Source organism: Grampus griseus (genome assembly GCF_964374135.1).
Source record: "Grampus griseus genome assembly, chromosome: 16".
NCBI classification, from domain to species: domain Eukaryota; kingdom Metazoa; phylum Chordata; class Mammalia; order Artiodactyla; family Delphinidae; genus Grampus; species Grampus griseus.
Window position 1 is genome coordinate 76,504,243 of NC_139010.1, and position 17,939 is coordinate 76,522,181.

General features: G+C 46.0%; 1 protein-coding gene across 6 annotated transcripts in view; it reads right to left on the reverse strand.

The window, feature by feature from the left end:
* Nucleotides 1–3,621: 3,621 nt before the first annotated feature.
* Nucleotides 3,622–17,939, reverse strand: part of FGFR2 (fibroblast growth factor receptor 2) — a gene marked incomplete at its 5' end in the record, with an annotated part of 99,279 nt that continues 84,961 nt past the window's right edge. For 5 of the 6 annotated variants that reach the window (XM_082674337.1, XM_082674335.1, XM_082674334.1 and 2 more), the window contains 5 exons: nt 3,622–5,281; nt 8,298–8,403; nt 10,091–10,228; nt 11,883–11,953; nt 12,503–12,625. In XM_082674337.1, coding sequence (XP_082530463.1) covers nt 5,117–5,281; nt 8,298–8,403; nt 10,091–10,228; nt 11,883–11,953; nt 12,503–12,625 — 603 coding nt within the window. In that variant the 3' untranslated portion in view covers nt 3,622–5,116. The remainder of the gene's footprint in view (nt 5,282–8,297; nt 8,404–10,090; nt 10,229–11,882; nt 11,954–12,502; nt 12,626–17,939) is intronic. The other variant, XM_082674333.1, reaches the window with a different exon arrangement.

Below are 17,939 nucleotides of genomic sequence, written 5' to 3' on the forward strand. Positions count from 1 at the left end.
CTGGATAAGGACGACTCCAGTGTGCATACATAAGTAATGGTGCATTAATCGGTCCCAGGGGATTGCTCAAGCTCACTAGACTTTATTTGCTATAAAACTGGGGACATGGGGCAGACAGAGAGGCACTCAAGGATTCCAGCCAGAAAGAATCTCTGTCCCTCTGCATCATGCGTTAGTGCTTCCTTCCTTTCTCAGTCAAGAGGAAAGACATGGAATTGATCAATTTCTCAGGCCCTCTACTCCGTGAAGCTCCACTGAGCCCTCTTAGCTCTCTTGGCCAGTTTATAGGTGCAAAAGCCAGCCAATTCACTGAAACATCTTGTTTTAGAAAACCCAGTAGCTATTATGTACCTTGATCCATGATCTAAGTCTTATTTCCTCAGCTACTGAAATCTTAGGAAGACCTTTTACACCCACTAGGATGGCTATAATAAAAAGTATGAACAATAACAAGTATTGGCAAGAACATAGAGAAAATGGAACTCTCATACACTGATGGGAATGCGAAACAGTGCAACCATTTTGGAAAAGAGTCTGGCAGTTCCTCAAAGGTTAAACACAGAGTGACCATATGATCCAGCAATTCCACTGCTAGGTAGACAACCAAGAAAAACGAAAACATACGACTACGCAAAGCTTGTACACAAATGTTAAGAGCAGCACTGTTCGTAACAGCCAAAAAGTGGAAACAAGCCAAATACCCATCAACTGATGAATGGATAAGCACAATGTGTACCTATCCACACAATGGAATATGATTTGCCAACAAAAAAGGAATGAAGTACTGATATACGCTACAACATGAACGAACCTTGAAAACATTATGGTAAGTGAAAGAAGCTAGACACAAAAGGCCATATATGATTCCATTTATGTGAAATGGCTCGAGCAGGCAAATAGCAGATGGGTGGTTGCCAGGGCTGGGAGAAGGGGGCAGTGGGGAGTGACTGCTAACTGGGACAGGCCTTCTTTTTGGAGTGAGGAAAATGTTCTGGACGGTGGTAATGGTTGCACCATCTTGTGAATATATACTAAAAAACCACAAATATACAAAAACAGGTTCTCAGGAAGAGAAAACTGTTTATTAATAGAGTACCACCTGCCAGAGCTGAGCTAAGCTCCTACGGGCAGCCCTCATGGTAAGACCATGACACTGGTGATAACCAGTTTTACAGCTGAGGAAACGAAGGTCCAGAAAGAATCCAGGACTTGCCCGACATCACCCAGCTATAAGAAATAAACCAATCCAGTTCCCTCCCAATCCACCATCCATCGTCTTCCTCCTGGACGGCATAAGGCTGCAGCCTTGTTTACTTAGACCATTTCCCAGCCATGTGACCCTTAGGAACCTCAAGCAGACCCTCAAATTCCTGATCTGTAATAGTGGTCTCTGTACCTAGCCCTCCTAGAGCCTCAATTATACAGTACAAGCTAGCAGACCAACATCTTGTTTCCAGAATGGGGCCTGGGTCCTCAATCCTCAGCTGTTCAAGTCTGTCAGATTGTTTACTGTAACTGCACGTTTTAGTTTCCTATGCGTGGCATCAAGGAACTTCCCAAAACATCTGGTGGAGGCGAGCTCCCTGAGGTAACAAGGGATGGAGAAGCTGAGAGGAGAAAAGGGTACCCGGTTCTCAGGGAATCCACCCAACGCCCCTGAAGGCCTGACTTCTCCACCGTGCTTCTCCATCCACGCATCCTTTCCAAGTTCGCCACCAGCTAGACCTTGAGCAGCCTCTCGAATCACCCCGCTTCCGGGCCGCAGACAGCAGCGTCAGGAACCCCTCCTTCCTCACCAAGATGCCTGCGACTTTTGGTTCTTCATGTCTCGATGACAATCACACTGTGTTTCTACTCATTCCCATTGTTTCCTTAAGTCTCAGGGTGGGAGGTGGGCTAAGCTAAGCGGGGCAGGGGGAAGCCTTATGCTCCAGGATTCTTACCAAGCCTTGCCCGTGTCGGTTTATTTGGGGTAGGCATCAAAAAAGAAGTAGCTCCCATCCTTCTCATGGACCACATTACCTTTGTTCCCTTGATGACAAATCTAATTCTAAAACTAAAATGGCCAACAGCTAGGAGTATAATCTACCTTGTCTATTTACAAGATAGTTTACATTGTAAAAAGCCGTAAGCTGCTCCTTCAGTCTCACAAGTATAGAAGATGGACCGTGGATTTGCATGGATGTGGAGAACCAGCAAGTCCTTCCCGCAGCCTGGCCAAGGGGAGCCCATTGGTGTAGATGGCCAGAGGGCTGCAGAATAATCTTCCTGAACACATGTGACTAAAGGCTGCTTTCCCTTTTTTAATTTTAATTTTTTTATTGAAGTATACTTGATTTACGATGTTATCTTTTTTTTTTTGGCTGTGCCACGCAGCTTGTGGGTTGGTTCCCCGTCCAGGGATTGAACCCGGGTCAAGGCAGCGAAAGTGCCAAGTCCTAAGCACTGGACCACCAGGGAATTCCCGTGTTATCTTATTTTTTAAATCCCATTCTTTTGGGTGGGATTATAACCCTGTCCTGATAATAAATAGCACAGGAGATTGGCAAATGCACAACTAGGGCTGAGGCCACGCTTCAGCTGGCTGGTGAGACCCTCACTCTACCACTAATGGCCTCAAACAGAACAAAGATGCCACCTTCTCTTTTTTTCCCCCCAGGAGAAATATTTATTTATTATTTTATTTATTTATTTATTTGCGGTATGCTGGCCTCTCACTGTTGTGGCCTCTCCCGCTGCGGAGCACAGGCTCCGGACCCGCAGGCTCAGCGGCCATGGCTCACGGGCCCAGCCGCTCCGGGGCATGTGGGATCTTCCCGGACCGGGGCACAAACCCGTGTCCCCTGCATCGGCAGGCGGACTCTCAACCACTGGGCCACCAGGGAAGCCCGAGAAATATTTATTTTATTCTGAACTGAAAAGTTGAGTTCTGGCCAAGGACGGCACTTTTTAACCACCAACAGCCCCAGAAGGTTCTGAGAGCGTGGCTGAAGTTCAGAAGCCGGATTGCTTTTGTCTCCTTTTCCTGGTGTTGAGGCTGGCAAGCAAATATAATGAAGCCGTAACAGTCACAGATTCACATTTGTTAAGAGGCCAAAAAAGCCCTTTCCCTCTTCAGATTCTGGGTGGCATGGAAATAAGTAAAATTATTTTGAAAGTTTGTTCAAGTTGTCTTTTTGAGATTTTGAAGCAAATTCTACATCATGAGGAAGGCAGCCTAAAAGATTTCAAGGTGCCCAGTATCCAGACCTTCTGACTATCTCCCCTCTCAATACCTCCCAGCCTTAGAACAGCTGCCCGTTTGCAGAGCTCCCTCTGATGCCATTCATGTGCTCCTCTGGGAGCGGATGGGGCCCAGAAAGGAACACGGACTCCCCTGGCGTCCCAGGGAGCAACTGAGCCAGGACTTGAACCAGCCTCTTCTGATTTTCCATTGGACCCACCTGTTGCAGGTACTGCTGGTGGCGGACAACCCCTCTGACAAGACACCGTTTGTAGCAAAGAACAGACCTCCCCAGCTCTGTCTTCCTTCCGCACAATCGCACCACACAGCATGCGTCGGCACCTCTGAACACGGGAAACCATTTGGTAAGACACAAGTATTAAAAAAATAAGCTGCGTGACATTTATTTTGTCTTGTTAACATTTATATCTGTAGAAACATTTTTATTGTCAGTATAAAAATTAACACGCTTTATTAAATACTTTCTCCAATTTCATAGCACGTTAAAAATCAGTGTCATCTCCATTCATGCTGCATGGCTACAGCAGAGTGAGTAGGTGTTTCGAAAGCAAAACACAGCACTTTCATATAGAATGGACAGCGTGGCAGTATTCTGACGTTGGCATTACGTGGGATTCTTTTGGTGAGGTCCTGCTAGGCGGAAGCAATTCCTTAAAAAGGTGGAAGGATCCCCCAAACTATCAGCAGAACAACTCGGTGTTTCCATTTTCTTCGATGGGACATGAAGATTCTAAAAGGCTTCTCTGTCGCCAATGAATCTGGAAGCCATTATGAAGATTCGCCGAAGAATACAGGCTAATCTGATCAACGTGCAACTCAGGGGCAGAAGGCCAGCTGCCGGAGAGCAGAACACTCTGCTAGCATCTCAACGAAGGGCCCTCCTTGAGGAATGGACTAAGGCATCTTTTTAAGAGAACGGTGGTACCATTTGTCTTGGCGAGCCCAGTTAAACGTTTATGGGCCCAAAGACAGAGCTGCACCAAAACAAAACGCCTTCTTATTAACGAGTTCTTTTTAACATGGGCATTTAGGTGGTTTAAGAACAATCATCTGACAGCAGAGTTGAAACACAAATAAATCAAAACTTCATTTTCCCCAAATCAGTCCTAGTTTGTGAATATTTCTTTTCAAAGGATCTGATAACTAGTTAAGTCCAAGCAAAAGGTTAGCTAGTCTGATGCGCTGCCGGCATAGAAATGTCACTTAAATTACCAAAAAAAGCCAAAAAAACTATAAACAATTGTTTTGTATATTACCAATTCATTAATAAATTAATGTTACACCATTTTCCCTGAAAGCAAAAGTACTTTTCCACCTCTGCTCGGTGAAAATTAAGAAATTCTGTGTAAGAACAGCATTTAGCAAATAGCTATTTAAAAAAAAAAGAGAGAGAGACCAATTCTCTAGGTGCATTGGGACATCCATTTAAAATCAATACAAAAAATAATTCCTTGTAAATATATAATATATATTTATACATAATTTGAATATATTTACATACACCCAGCACCTACATACTGCAATTGTGCTCTATAAGTATGTGCTGACATATATTTTCTCCATTTATTACAAAATTCACAAGAAATGCAGAATGCATGTTTGCCTTGAGTCTGGCTGGTCCACAGCCAGTACCCACAGTGGGTCATCAGAACGTTATGGCCCATGGCAGTCCACTGCCCCAGAAACATTCTTCTTCTCCTGGTGAAGATTACAAATTCTTTACACGTGTGCTGATTACTTTTCCAATTATTTACTCCTCTGATGCATATACACACACAAGCCAAGACAACAGGCTCCCAGAGGCAGGGCCTCCCTGCTCAGTACAGCTAGGTTCCTGGTGCCGCCCTGTTTGCGGACGGGGGACAAGCCCATTCATGTTTTAACACTGCCGTTTCTATGTGGATACTGAGGAAGACAGGGTTCGTAAGGCATGGGGTCCGGAGAGAAAACAGAATCATCTCCCGAAGAGCAAGAACTCCTTGTGTCAGGGTAACTAGGTGAATACTGTTCAAGAGGCTGACTGAGGTCCAAGTATTCCTGAAAGAAGGGAAGAGAGACGTTTTATTTCATCTCGGGTCAGGATAACAAGGTGAATACGGTTCGAGAGGCTGACTGAGGTCCAAGTATTCCTGAAAGAAGCGAAGAGAAGACTTTTATTTCAAACGCAGGCTCTTGAGACGTTGATATGGGAGTTGGGACAACATGGGGGCACCCCCAGCAGGTTGAGACCTGCCCACCCCGGCTTCCACAAAGACCACCTTGAGACCCCAACTTTATCTCCTCTAGGCTGCCCTTCACTTTTCTTCTCAAGCCATCTCAAATGAACTATCGGCAAGTAGGGAATGTTAACACCCAGCTGAGCAGTCACCTCGACGGGCACAGACCCAAGGACCTGCTTGTTAGACCACACGGTTCAAATCCGCACCCAGCAAAATGGAAAAAACAGAAGATGTTGTGGATGCCCGGGACCCCTTTCCATAGCCGAGACCATGAATATTTATTTCACGAATTACATTTTACTATTGTAGTTTCCAGGATAATTTAAGGGGAATATGTCTTCATTCAGCAGGTAATTTCACAGATGCAATTCATTACTCTCAGAAGCTCTCTGAGTTGAAAATGTAAACAGGTTCAAAAAGGGCTTGGATATACTCGTGTTTGTTACACCCACAATGGACTGTTGGAGAACAGTTTAGGAAAATGCAGGTTGCGTTTTAACGTTTTGAAGGTTTGAAATTCAAAAAGGGCTCTTCTGCTCCCCGAAGTATCCATCGGTGTTGCTGTCAGAAAGCCCACCCGATGGCCCCCAGATAACATTGCTTCCGACTTGAGACAAGGTGAGAGCTTACTGCCTGCTCTTGTGTGGCCCGTGAGCTAAGAACGGTTTTTTAACATTTTGAAATGGTTGGGAAAAAAATCAAAAGAAGAATAACATCTCATTGTATTAAAACTATGTAAAATAACAAAATTCACATTAAATTTCAATTTTAGGGTTCATCCAGTTTTATCTAAGCACAGACATACTCATTTACACATCGTCCGTGGCTGCTTTCCTGCTACAATGGCAGAGTTGAGTGGTTGCTACAGAAACCCACAAAGAAACCCATAAAGCTGAAAGTTGACTGTCTGGCCCTTGACAGCAAAGGTCTGCAAAGTATGAAAAGATTTCTAAACTGGGGAACTTCTGGGCATCACTGCCTCAACTGGGCTAACATGTTGGGGTGCTTCTGCTCACACCCCCAAAAGCCAAGGAGAATACTATGACACATGGTTTTGCTGAAGGGGGGCAAAAAGTGCAGACCACAGCACAACCAGCCTCAGTGTTATCAGAAAAGAGCCCACAGAATGTTGGCGACTATACATTTTAAAAGACAAAAAAAAACACAAAAAACAACAAAACCCAAACCACCCCTGTAATTCATCACCAGGTTTGGCAAGAAAAAGAGTCCCCATCCAAGAATGGGGGATGTGTCAGTTCCAACAACATCAGGAGGAACTGCACAACTGGAAACAAACACGCCCACCACATCAAAAGGGAACTTTTTTGCTTACAATGATAAAAATGAAATTTTGTCCTAAATGGAACCAATTTTCTCCAGCATATGGTAATGATTTTCAGAAGGAAAGAAACTTCGATTTTTATATCCGTTAGACAATATGGCATTCTGCTTTTTAATTTTAGGATGCTAGATGTAAATTTCAGGGTGAAAATGGGCCCACTTTTAATGTAAATATATAAATAAACAGCATAGAGCACGGACACAGGATCATTAAAATGGAACTTTAGTGCTTTCCCAGTTTCTAACTGAAGCCATAAACGTTCAGATCTGATAGGGAAAAAAAGAAAAAAAACTACGGGTATCAGTGGATTCCAAGTCTAGGGTTAAAGGAACTTATACTAGAAACAACAATTTTGGCAGGAGAAGAAAGTTGGTGTTTTTTTTTTTTTTCCCCTTGAACTGTTCCTTTCAACTTCTGAAGGTCAGCTGTATTCATTTAAATGCAATCTCTCCCTCTATCAGCTACAGTCAGACGCACAGATAATATTGCTGGCTTGAGGCTTCAAATCACAATATTTGATTATTTTTTTAAAAAATCAGTCTGAAACTATTAAGTGCATTATTTTAAAATAAAGGTATTCTTTTCCTTCTAAAATATTTAGGCAATTTTAACCTTTTTTTGCTGTTATTAAGACAATTGTAGGGTTTTTCTCCCCCCCCCCCACTGTTTGGAGGAACACTATTCTACATCCTCATTAAATATCTCTAATTCATTCACTAATAAGTTCTCCCTATCGTGGGGTTTTTCTGGCCTTGATGGGTTTATCATCTTTCCTGCTCAGACCACTTTGTTCCCACAACCAGAGATGACTCTCTCCTTATGGTGAAGCAGCCACTGACATGGCCGAGTTTGGACAATGAGTGAGAAAAAAGGGTTTCTTTTGTTGGTATAGATTATAAATATTTTCTAGAAAATAAATATTTTAACAAAAGGTATGAATTTTCACTTAAAGATCCTGTAAGTCACTCATTAAAGGAAACTCTGTGTACATTTACGCTGTGACCAGGCAGGGTCACATCATTATACAGAAGCTGGAATGTGTCATGTAGAAGCTGGAATGGCACAACTTCAATGCATCCCATCAAGCTCATCAGTAATGGACCATCAGCAGCCCTCACCCTAATGACCAGGGCAAGGAATCCAACCAGCACAGAAACCCCAGCTCCTTCCCACGCAAACCCAAACACTGCAGTCGGCCATTTCTTTCCTCTCCCCATCCCCCTACATATACGCACCCTGGACCCACCACCCACATGCCACAGTGAGGGGCAGCCTCAGGTGGGGTCCTCTGTCTCTGGTTTTGTGAGACAGAACTCTCAAGATGTAGTTCTGAGAAAAGTCAGGATTTGGGAGGAACACTTAGGTTCACTCTGTCTGACCCCTGTGGAACAAGGGTAAACTATACCCCAGAGTCCAACAGGGGAGGCTACATTTCAAAAACTGTGCTGGTCTCCCAAGCAAGGACCCTGGGCTTCTGGAAGGAGGTTCTTACCTCGTTGGTTGTGAGTGTGAGAATTCGATCCAAGTCTTCTACCAACTGCTTGAAGGTGGGTCTCTGTGAGGGCACCGCATGCCAACAGTCTCTCATCATCATATACCTGGAAGAGATGGGTTTCCTTGGTGAATTAAATCCCTAAATACTAGGGGGCATGGCTATAAGCCAGTCTTAATAGTCAATATGGAGAGATGTCCTCAATTACGAAAATGTGTCAGAAGTTCCCTAGCAGCTAAATTAGGGGGTGGGATCCACTTTGCCAAAAGAGGCACTGCTTGATTCCTCTGAAAGGCACTTGGATTTACAAAAACATCACGTTCACCAAAACGTTTTAGGAAGGTATATATGCCATCAAAAGAGACACTTCCATGAGTTTTCACGGCTGACTTCTGGTATCCCTGTGGCAGTGACTTATAATAGGGTATCACATTTCCACGGCACTTTTGCACACTGTGGGAAGAGCCCTAGAGGAGCAGGCGGGAATCCGGTCTTCCCTCCCCACACACCCCTGCCTGGACCAAAGCTGCTCTACTGTTATCTGCCTGACACTCTGAACAAAGGTTCCTCAGTTTTAAAAAACTGAAGTTTGAAAACTACAACTTTAAGGCAAGGTTCTTATGAATTAATCTGCTGTCACTGGGCTGTGCCTTCACTTCCTGATTAACTCTTGGACAGGCCTAGGTTCCCAGGCCTTATCTTGAGGATGGGTTCCGACAGACCCTCTAAGGCAGCAAAAGCACCAGGAATGACAAGGAACACAATAAAACGCAAGAGGGAGGGGATATGGGGATATATGTTTATGTATAGCTGATTCACTCTGTTATAAAGCAGAAACTAACACACCATTGTAAAGCAATTATACTCCAATAAAGATGTTAAAATAAATAAATAAATAAATAAAGGCCTTTATATAACATACTATAAAATGTGGCCATTCATCAGATGTCCACTGTACACCGAAAAGCACTCATGGGATGACTGATATAAAATCCCGTGAAACGATACCCAAGAGACCGCGGTCTCTGGGACAATCCCTCTTCTTAGTCAATTCTGAGGGTTGGAAGGAGAGACTCCTTTATAAAGCACTGACGTTACTGTGCAAGACCCATGTCACCAACACAGTGTAATTCCACTTAAAGTGCGGGGTAGGTTTTGCTAGAAACCAGCTCATGGTTTTAGAGTCAGATCGGGTACTCTAAGGATGGCACCTGGACAAGTTTTTAATTCTCTGCACTAAAATATGGGTAAAATAGAGGTAACCAGATGCTAGTTCATTCGCCCTGAGGAATGTGGTTGAGGTCCATCTATAATAGCAATTTTCAATGGTCACAAAGAGGCTGCAGAAGCACCCATTCTCCACTACTCGCCGTGCAGGGGCCAGGCACAGCCCATGAGGAAAGGGGGCGGCCCCAGGGCTTTTGAGCTTGTGTATGTGGGAAGCCTGATGTACCTTCCTGTCACTCTGACAACAGCAAGGCACAGTACAGTGGCCCAGGAAGATCACCGGGCTCGCTGTGTGAAGTCAGGAGCCCTCGGCCGGGCAGCCCGACACCCTCTGTGGTTTAAAGCTCGTTCCATACACCTCAGAAGGATGCTCTTTCTTTTGGACAGTCAGGGCTGTCCATGGAGCTCTCTATCTCAGTTCCAGGATTGGGCCCAGAAAGTTTCAGCAATTCTTCTTCTTAGGACATGTTTAAAAAACCAGGGGCCTTAGAAAACCAAAGCATCCAGGAGAAGCATCACTGGCGGGCAGGGGCTCCTGGGGCATCGGGAGAGACGACGGCCCTTACAGTTCATTGGTGCAGTTTGCCGGCTTATCCATCCTGTGCCCTTCCTTAAGCAGCTTAAAAAGTTCCTCCACGGGAATCCCTGGGTAGGGCGAGCCTCCTAAAGTGAAGATCTCCCACATTAACACCCCGAAGGACCAGCTGCAAAGAAGGGAGAAAGCGGCATTAGTAATCCGTCTGAATCACAGAAACCTAATCACGCCCAGTTAAGAAGATAAACGCCCACTTACTTCTTACATTCAAAGACAACTGACCGGGGCCCTCCTACAGTTCATCCAACTTGCCCCTTCCTGCCCCCAAAGAGCATCCCCAGACGACAACGAGAGGCTATTCTGATGGAATTTTCCATCAACAGACAAGTGATATGTAAACCACCACTCTTTTGGGGGGCAGAGGGGAAGGTGGAGATTGGGGTTTTTTTTCCTCCTTCCATCATTCTCAAATAAAACTCTGTCTTAAGGCAAGTGTTATAAACATGAACTTCGAAACTGCAAAGCCCTTTATGCTCCTGTCCAGCTCTGCCGCCGGCCTATGTGCCTGTAGGGCTGTGACCTACAGTATGAGCAGTTGACAGAATAAGGCCAGCATGCTAATTCTGAGAGGTAACAGCTGCCCAAGGTGGCCAGTGGACCATCTGAGGGCACAGAAGTTTTCCGACTTACTAAGGTCATGAAGGGAGTTAGCGCCGGGCTGGGATTAGGATGGAGGAGCCCTGTGCCCCAGACAAACTTCATACGAAAGAAAGCGAAAACATCTCACGGGGCACAATTTATACCTGACCGTGCAGAGACACACAGTTGGATCCGGAGCCTTGTTCAAGAGACTCACAGTTCCTGAGCTGATCAGGCCGAGAATCCTGCATCTATCTATGTCACTGGAAATACACCCTCACTGATTCTGTTGAGTTTCAGAAATGAAACCGCCTTTGGTTTTGTGCAGAGCGAGAAGAGCAGCACAATCCAGGCAGTGTGCTCACTGCAGAACCGGGAATCGTAACACTTTCCTTCTAGGACTGCTGAAGAGGACCAGTGGCTATAGCATGGGATCCATGCCTGCCCCAGAAATCTTCCCACCCACACAAACAAGAATAGCTCAACTGATTTTTTAATTCATAGGAACTTGCAAAAAATAGAACAGAGAGAGATCCTCTGTACCTTTCACCCAGTTTCTCACAATGGTAACATCTTTCGACCACATTTCCAAAGCTGGAATTCGAAAATACCAGTTGGAGCCTGGCCCTAATAATAGCTTTAAGTGTATCACAATAGAAATACTGTATAGTTTGCATTCTATTTCTGTAACATTATCAAGGATGCTACGACGAGATCAGAATTTTTTCAAAGGATAAACAGGGAGCGGGCCCTGTCGAGATCATCCTAGTGGACCGTGTCCCAACCAGCTTTCCCCTATGAGGACAAACCTAGGACGGGGAAAACATGACAAACTACTCTCAAGTAGGAAAAGTTTAAGGGCGCGAAGAACATGCCAACAGCTTGGCAAATTAGATAGCAGCTTTGTACTTGCACATCCGTGAATTAGTTCAAGGGGGAGAACTTCCGCTCTGGCAGGAGCAGGTTAGCGGTTCCACCTCCTGTGCGCTTTGAAGCCGGGCAGATTAGTAACAGAGCATTGGTTACCAGCCTACCATAAAATCCATCCTTTCTAAGGCCAGCTCCTGCACCTTCTCTGCATGTGTGAAATGCAGCAGGGACCAAAGAATGAAGGAAGGCAAAGAATGTACGAGGTTTTTACAGCTCAGCCCGAGGGAAAAGGCAGAGACAAGGGAATTACTTACACATCACTCTGATGGGTGTACACTCTATCGAAAAGGGCTTCGGGAGCCATCCACTTGACTGGAAGTCGGCCCTGCAAGTGCAGAAGAAATGTAAAAACCAATATATTAAAACCGATTCATTTTAGCAGGTTCAACCGGGCTGTGCCCTGTTTATCTTAAGAGCTGACACTCTAATGGTTTTTGCTGGACAGTCATTAGCGCAGAAATAAGCTCCAACTGGGACTACACAGAGCGTGAGAGATGCACAGATTTGGACACGTGAATAAAATGTCGTGTCCTTGGGTTCTCATCATCATCTATCTCCCTAGCAGGCCCTGACCAACTCCTAGGCGAAAATTAACCCAGAAACTCCCAGGCTCTAACCTTTGCTAGGAAAGGTCTTGACAAGGAGCCTTACGAAGGTTCTTGCTGCTGACTACTCCGTATATAAGACTGGTTCACATTTACCAAGAGTATCTTAACTGTAGTCTAAACTTGCTCACTGAGAAGTTCATAAAGAGTAAGGCAGAAGAACAGGAGTAAAAAGGCATTGGTCCTTCTAGCTCTGAGCAACATCTCTCACCTGGAACATCCCGTGCCACCTCTCCACCCCTTCCCACTTCATCACTGCCACAACTTACGTTTGTGGTCTTTTTGTAGTAGTCTATATTGTTGATATCTCTGGCCAGTCCGAAGTCAGCTATTTTCATCACATTGTTTTCTGTTACCAAAACATTTCTGGCAGCTAAATCTCGATGAATGCACTGAAATCGACAAAGAACGCATTTCAAAATGCTACAAGAATAAAAAGGTAACATACGCGCTTCTTATAATGCAGAGAGAAAATACATCTTACATCAAAAATTGGTATTTCTTTTCTAATTAAAATAAAAGAACAAGGCCCCAACTATTTCAAAGAGCAAAGGTAGATAAGGAAACACATGCCCTTTTATCTGCAGCTGACTGGTATCCTTCGTATTATGAACAGCTAAATGACCTCTTTTTTTTTTTTTCTTTTTTTTGCGGTACGTGGGCCTCTCACTGCTGTGGCCTCTCCCATTGCGGAGCACAGGCTCCGGACGCGCAGGCTCAGCGGCCATGGCTCATGGGCCCAGCCGCTCCGCGGCATGTGGGATCTTCCCGGACCGGGGCACGAACCCGCGCCCCCTGCATCGGCAGGCGGACTCTCAACCACTGCGCCACCAGGGAAGCCCTAAATGACCTCTTTTAATGCCACAATTATTCCCCCTCTGCAGTTCTGGACACTTCTGCTTTCTTGCTCATTTTTGAAATTGTCCCCCCGCTGAGTTCTAAACCCATCCCTTCTCTTAGCTCACTCTTTCTCTCTCCCCGATCCCTCAGATTCCTTGGCTTTAGCTTCTCTCTCCCTCAAAATAGAGGACCTGTCCCATTACTTTTGTATATTTCCACATATCCACACGGCTTCCATTCTTAGATACATACAGAAGATCTGCAAATCCCTATCTCTAACCTGACCTCTCTCCTGGGATCCAGATTCTCATTTTCAATAGGACATTTCCACATTGACATCCCTTTGGCACCTTTAAATTCAAGGTCTCTACTCTATTCTCATTTTCTTGGTCTTTTTCGTATACACCTGAGATATATACAGCAGAATTCTTTACACACTCCTCCCAAGTTCTTTTGATTTCAACCCCCAAATGCCTCTCCAATTTGTCCACCCGGCTCCGTTCCCACTGCTAAGCCCTTAGTTCAGGGTCTCATCACCCTTCCAACAGGTCTCCGTGTTCAAACTCAGCACTATTGCATCTTCTCTGCTTCCCTCAAATTATGTTTCTCAAGGAGCTGATCACATCTGTTCCAGGCTTATATGAAGGCCAATGCCTGTCTATTCATATTCTCTGTCCAGTTCTCACCCAACACCTGGTCCCCACACGGGGCCCAACCTGTGTCTGCCACAAACACGGGGGCCAGATGCTGAGATGCTCGCTACAGGGCAGCTGATTTATGGTTCCGATACTAACTCTTTGGTCTCAGAAAGCTCTAGTCATTATAACTTCTATGTTCCCTTTCTACAAATGATACGTTTTTGTAAGCTGTTAAAAGTGTTTTAGCTGCACTTTAATACACCAAGATTTTACCAGGATACATGGTAATTAGGGTCCCAAATCATCACCTCCTAGTTTTGGAAATGGTAAGGTATAAAGAAGTGAACAAACATCCCTAACAAACATTTTTACACAGGTTCTAGGCAAAGGCTAACTATTATATGAAGGAGAGAGTCTTACCAACCGATCTGACACGGGTGAAATGGGGCTGATTTGACATTGATACTCCGCAACATGGCCCATTGAGAAAGGAGCAGACCAAACTCTCTCTGAAGAATAAATGCGGGATCATTTTTTTCTGCCCACCCTCCAACTATTCCTTGTTTTTAATCTGCTTCTGTGGCCCCCTGGATGGGCCAAGATCATTGAAGGGACGGCAGGAGAGCCCCACAGGCATGCCTGTGCCCGGCCAGAATGGAAGCAGGAAATGTGAGAGCTCCCAGAAGCTGCCCACGGATCCAGCTGGGGCGGGAGCTGTGTTCCTGGTTTTGGAGGCCTCTTCAAATTGAACTTCCAAGCCCTGGGCCAAACTCTCCCAGTGGTGTGCTCCCTGCCGACACAACTCTGTGAGTCTGGCAAGCTGTGTGGTCAGAAGAATCTGACTCCCTGTGCGTGGGGCTCTGACCACACATAAGGGCTCAACTCAAGAGTCACTACGACGGCGACCCCCATTTTCTCCATGAGAGCCAGAACTCAGCACCAAACTTCCCGCATCCCAGGGTGCTAGGAAACACCAAAGCCCACCCTCTGGGCTGAACAAGAAGAGACTTGGAACCAATACCAAGAAAAAGAAAATAATCAAAGTCAAGCCAAATTCCCATCATCTGCAGAAATCTGAGTTATTCTCCAGTGCAAAGAGCTGACCATTTTACATAACTAGGGCTCTCGGACTGTTTGGTGTTCCATTTCTTCAATAAACAAAGGTCAACGGGTCGCTAAGGGAGGGAAAACTAACACCTCTATGACCCTGACAGTGTGCTGGGTGCCTCTGCACAGCTGATCACATTAAATTCCCATAGCAACCTATGAGATGGGTATTATTATAGCCATTTTACAGATGGGGAAGTTAGAGCGTCCTAAAAAAAGAAAAGCCAAACAAACAAAAACAAAAACAGCTGCTCAAGTTTAACACCTGGGAGGTTTAACTGGCCTTAGGATTTTGTAAAAAAGAAAAATTAGTGTACTTTGCACTGAAAATAGAAAGGCTTCCATAACTGGTAGAAGGCTCAAATCCCACATCACCTAATTGTATTACTGTACACATCATGGAGTTTCTTAACTTGTCGACCCCCAGCGTCCCCAGGTCGAGGGCAGGACTGCAGGTTCATCTCTACATTCCCAGCACAGAACCTGACCCAGTAAACGTCCATTGAGCTGAATTCCTAATTACACTCCATCAGCAATGAACCAGATGTCTCACCCAACAGTTCCTCAGGCGGGTCTCTAACAAACTTATCGCCATCCACTGGGAGGGAATGGGTGTGACGGGGCTGACCTGTCCCCTGCTTCTTCATTTTCCACTGTCAGGAATAAGCCCTCCATTTTTGGAAGCATGTTCCACTCAGGGGACCGTTCTTAAGATCTTGGTCTAGAACCTGCTTCAAACCTGTTCTAGGTCCTTAATTGCCGGTTGCCTTCAGCAAAGAGCTTTGGAAACACAACTACAAAGCCTTAGGAAACAGGACTCTGTCCCCTCTACCCCACCCTGGGTTAGCAAACAAAGCCCCAACACAGGGCATCTCAATGGTCCTCTTCTCGGTCCAGGGAGGCAGGGAATACCTGAGAGCAGGATAGGTGGGTAGAGAACAAAAAGGCCAGGTCTGGGACCAGCCACTTTACTCTCCAGGCTGACGAGTCCCCAACTCAGAAATTAGGACAGTGACTCCCTCATACCTGGGCTCAAAGCTTTCCTGGCACTTCCAAACACTCCCCTGCATCCTTATCCATAAGATGGGGATTTAAACACACCTGTTTCTGTGTTGTTCTGGGGTTATGGACGATACTGTATGTAAAATGCTTGCTCCATGCCTGGCAGACATTAAGCTCTCACAAAGTGGTAGTGATTAGTAATAATGATTATTATTATTACAATACTATTAATAAGGGCATTTTCAGTTTGTCATTCTAAAATGTATCCTTTTCCCCATTTTGCCAAGTTCACCTGATTCTTGGTTCTCTCTCCACCACACCAAGCAGCTTCAAGGCAGGAAGGATCTCGTCCTCGGCGGTATGGGGGGGACCCACCACTGCTCCACAAGCCAGACTCCACCAGCTCCTTTCTCCTATTCCACCTTCCTGAGACTCCTCCCGGGGCCTCTGTGAACCACATTCTGGGTTCCCTCCTCCCTCTCTGACCCTCTCTGACCATGTCTCCTCCGTCTTTTCCTGTGCTTTCAGCCCATCTCTAGATTTGAGAGTTTTCTCAGGGTTTGACTCCAGGCTTCTGTTCCCCCTCTTCTCTGTCTCTCCCCAACCTCCCCACCCAAGGAGAACCCATCCATTCCCATGGCTTGAAACTACCCTTCCTTCACTGGCTCCGGCGTCTAGCCCAGCCTTCAGAGCTGAGCCTCAGCCCGCAGCTTCCCGGTCGACACCTGCCCTCGAGTGACCCTCAGACATGTTCAAAATGTACCTTGGATTTCCCGCCAGAACCTATTCCTGCCACCGCCCCATGCCCCCATCTTCCTCATCCCGATGAAGCTGCACCACCATCCAGTTTCCCAAGCTGGAAACCCAGGAGTCAGCCTTGATCCCTCCTCTTCTCCCTCCTATAGCTACTCAATCCCTTAGCTGTCCTGATAGCAAAATATATCCCAGAGCAACCTACCTCCCTCGTGTCTATCGGGGCCAATAAACCTCAGCCCAAACCATGGTCCCAGGAGCCAGCTTTACAGCTCAAACCTGATCAAAATCACTCCCCCTCGGTGGCTTCCCCAGAGCCCAGAGCACAGGGCAGAGTCAGATGCCCTAGAGGCTCCACACAGCCCGTCCCTCTGTGGGAGGGCTTGCCCTTCACCTCCCCTGCAACCTCCCAAGTCCCCCCTGCTCCTGACCTCACACCGTCGGTTTCCCCCACAGCACGGTTCTCAGCCTTTCACACACTTATTTTATGCCCACATTTATTGTTGATTTCACCTGCTGCCCCCCACAGTTCCTGCTCCAAGAGGCCAAGGACTGTGTCCATCCTGGTCACCTGACCCAGGATACCAGGCACCCGAATCAGGAACGCTCAGGGATATTCGTTGAAGGATTAATAAAATGACCAGGCCAGTCTCCCACCACTTTGGATTAGTAGCAGTGCCCTGCTGAGTCCAAAAAATCCTTCCTCCCTCTCCCACACCAGGAGGACAGAGGGCGACCAGGAACAGAGGCTCAGGACAGGCAGCCTGCGGACAGGCTGCCTCCGCAGGGTTTTATTTAGCAATAGTTCCAAGCTACAGAAAAGGCGAAAGAGAACAGCTATCCGGGTTTGCCAGATTCACTTGTTACGCCTCCTTGCTCCCTCTTTCTCTCTATACCCAGTCTCCCTGTACACACACACACACGCGCACACACACACACACACACACACACACGTTTTATGGCTGAACCACTTAAAAGTGAGCTGCAGACCTCATTAGCACATACCTCCCACCTTACACAAGACCTCTATCACCACCCCCAAATTTAACATTGAAACAGTCACATTATCTACTATCCTATCAATTTCACATTTCAATTGTTCATAAATGTCCTTTATAAAAGCGGCAGCCCCACCTCCCATCCAGAACACGATCCCTTCCGGGATCACACACGTACATTCAGTTGTCACGTCTCTTAAGCCTCCTTTAATCTGGAACCATCGCCCCAGCATTTTTTGTCTTTTGGGACACTGACATTTTGAAGCAATGTCTCGTCAAATGTCCCACATTCTAGATCTGATTGTTTTTTCCTGCCAAAGACTTGTCAGCTGGCAAAGTCCGCTGTGCACACGCACGTGTACACAGTC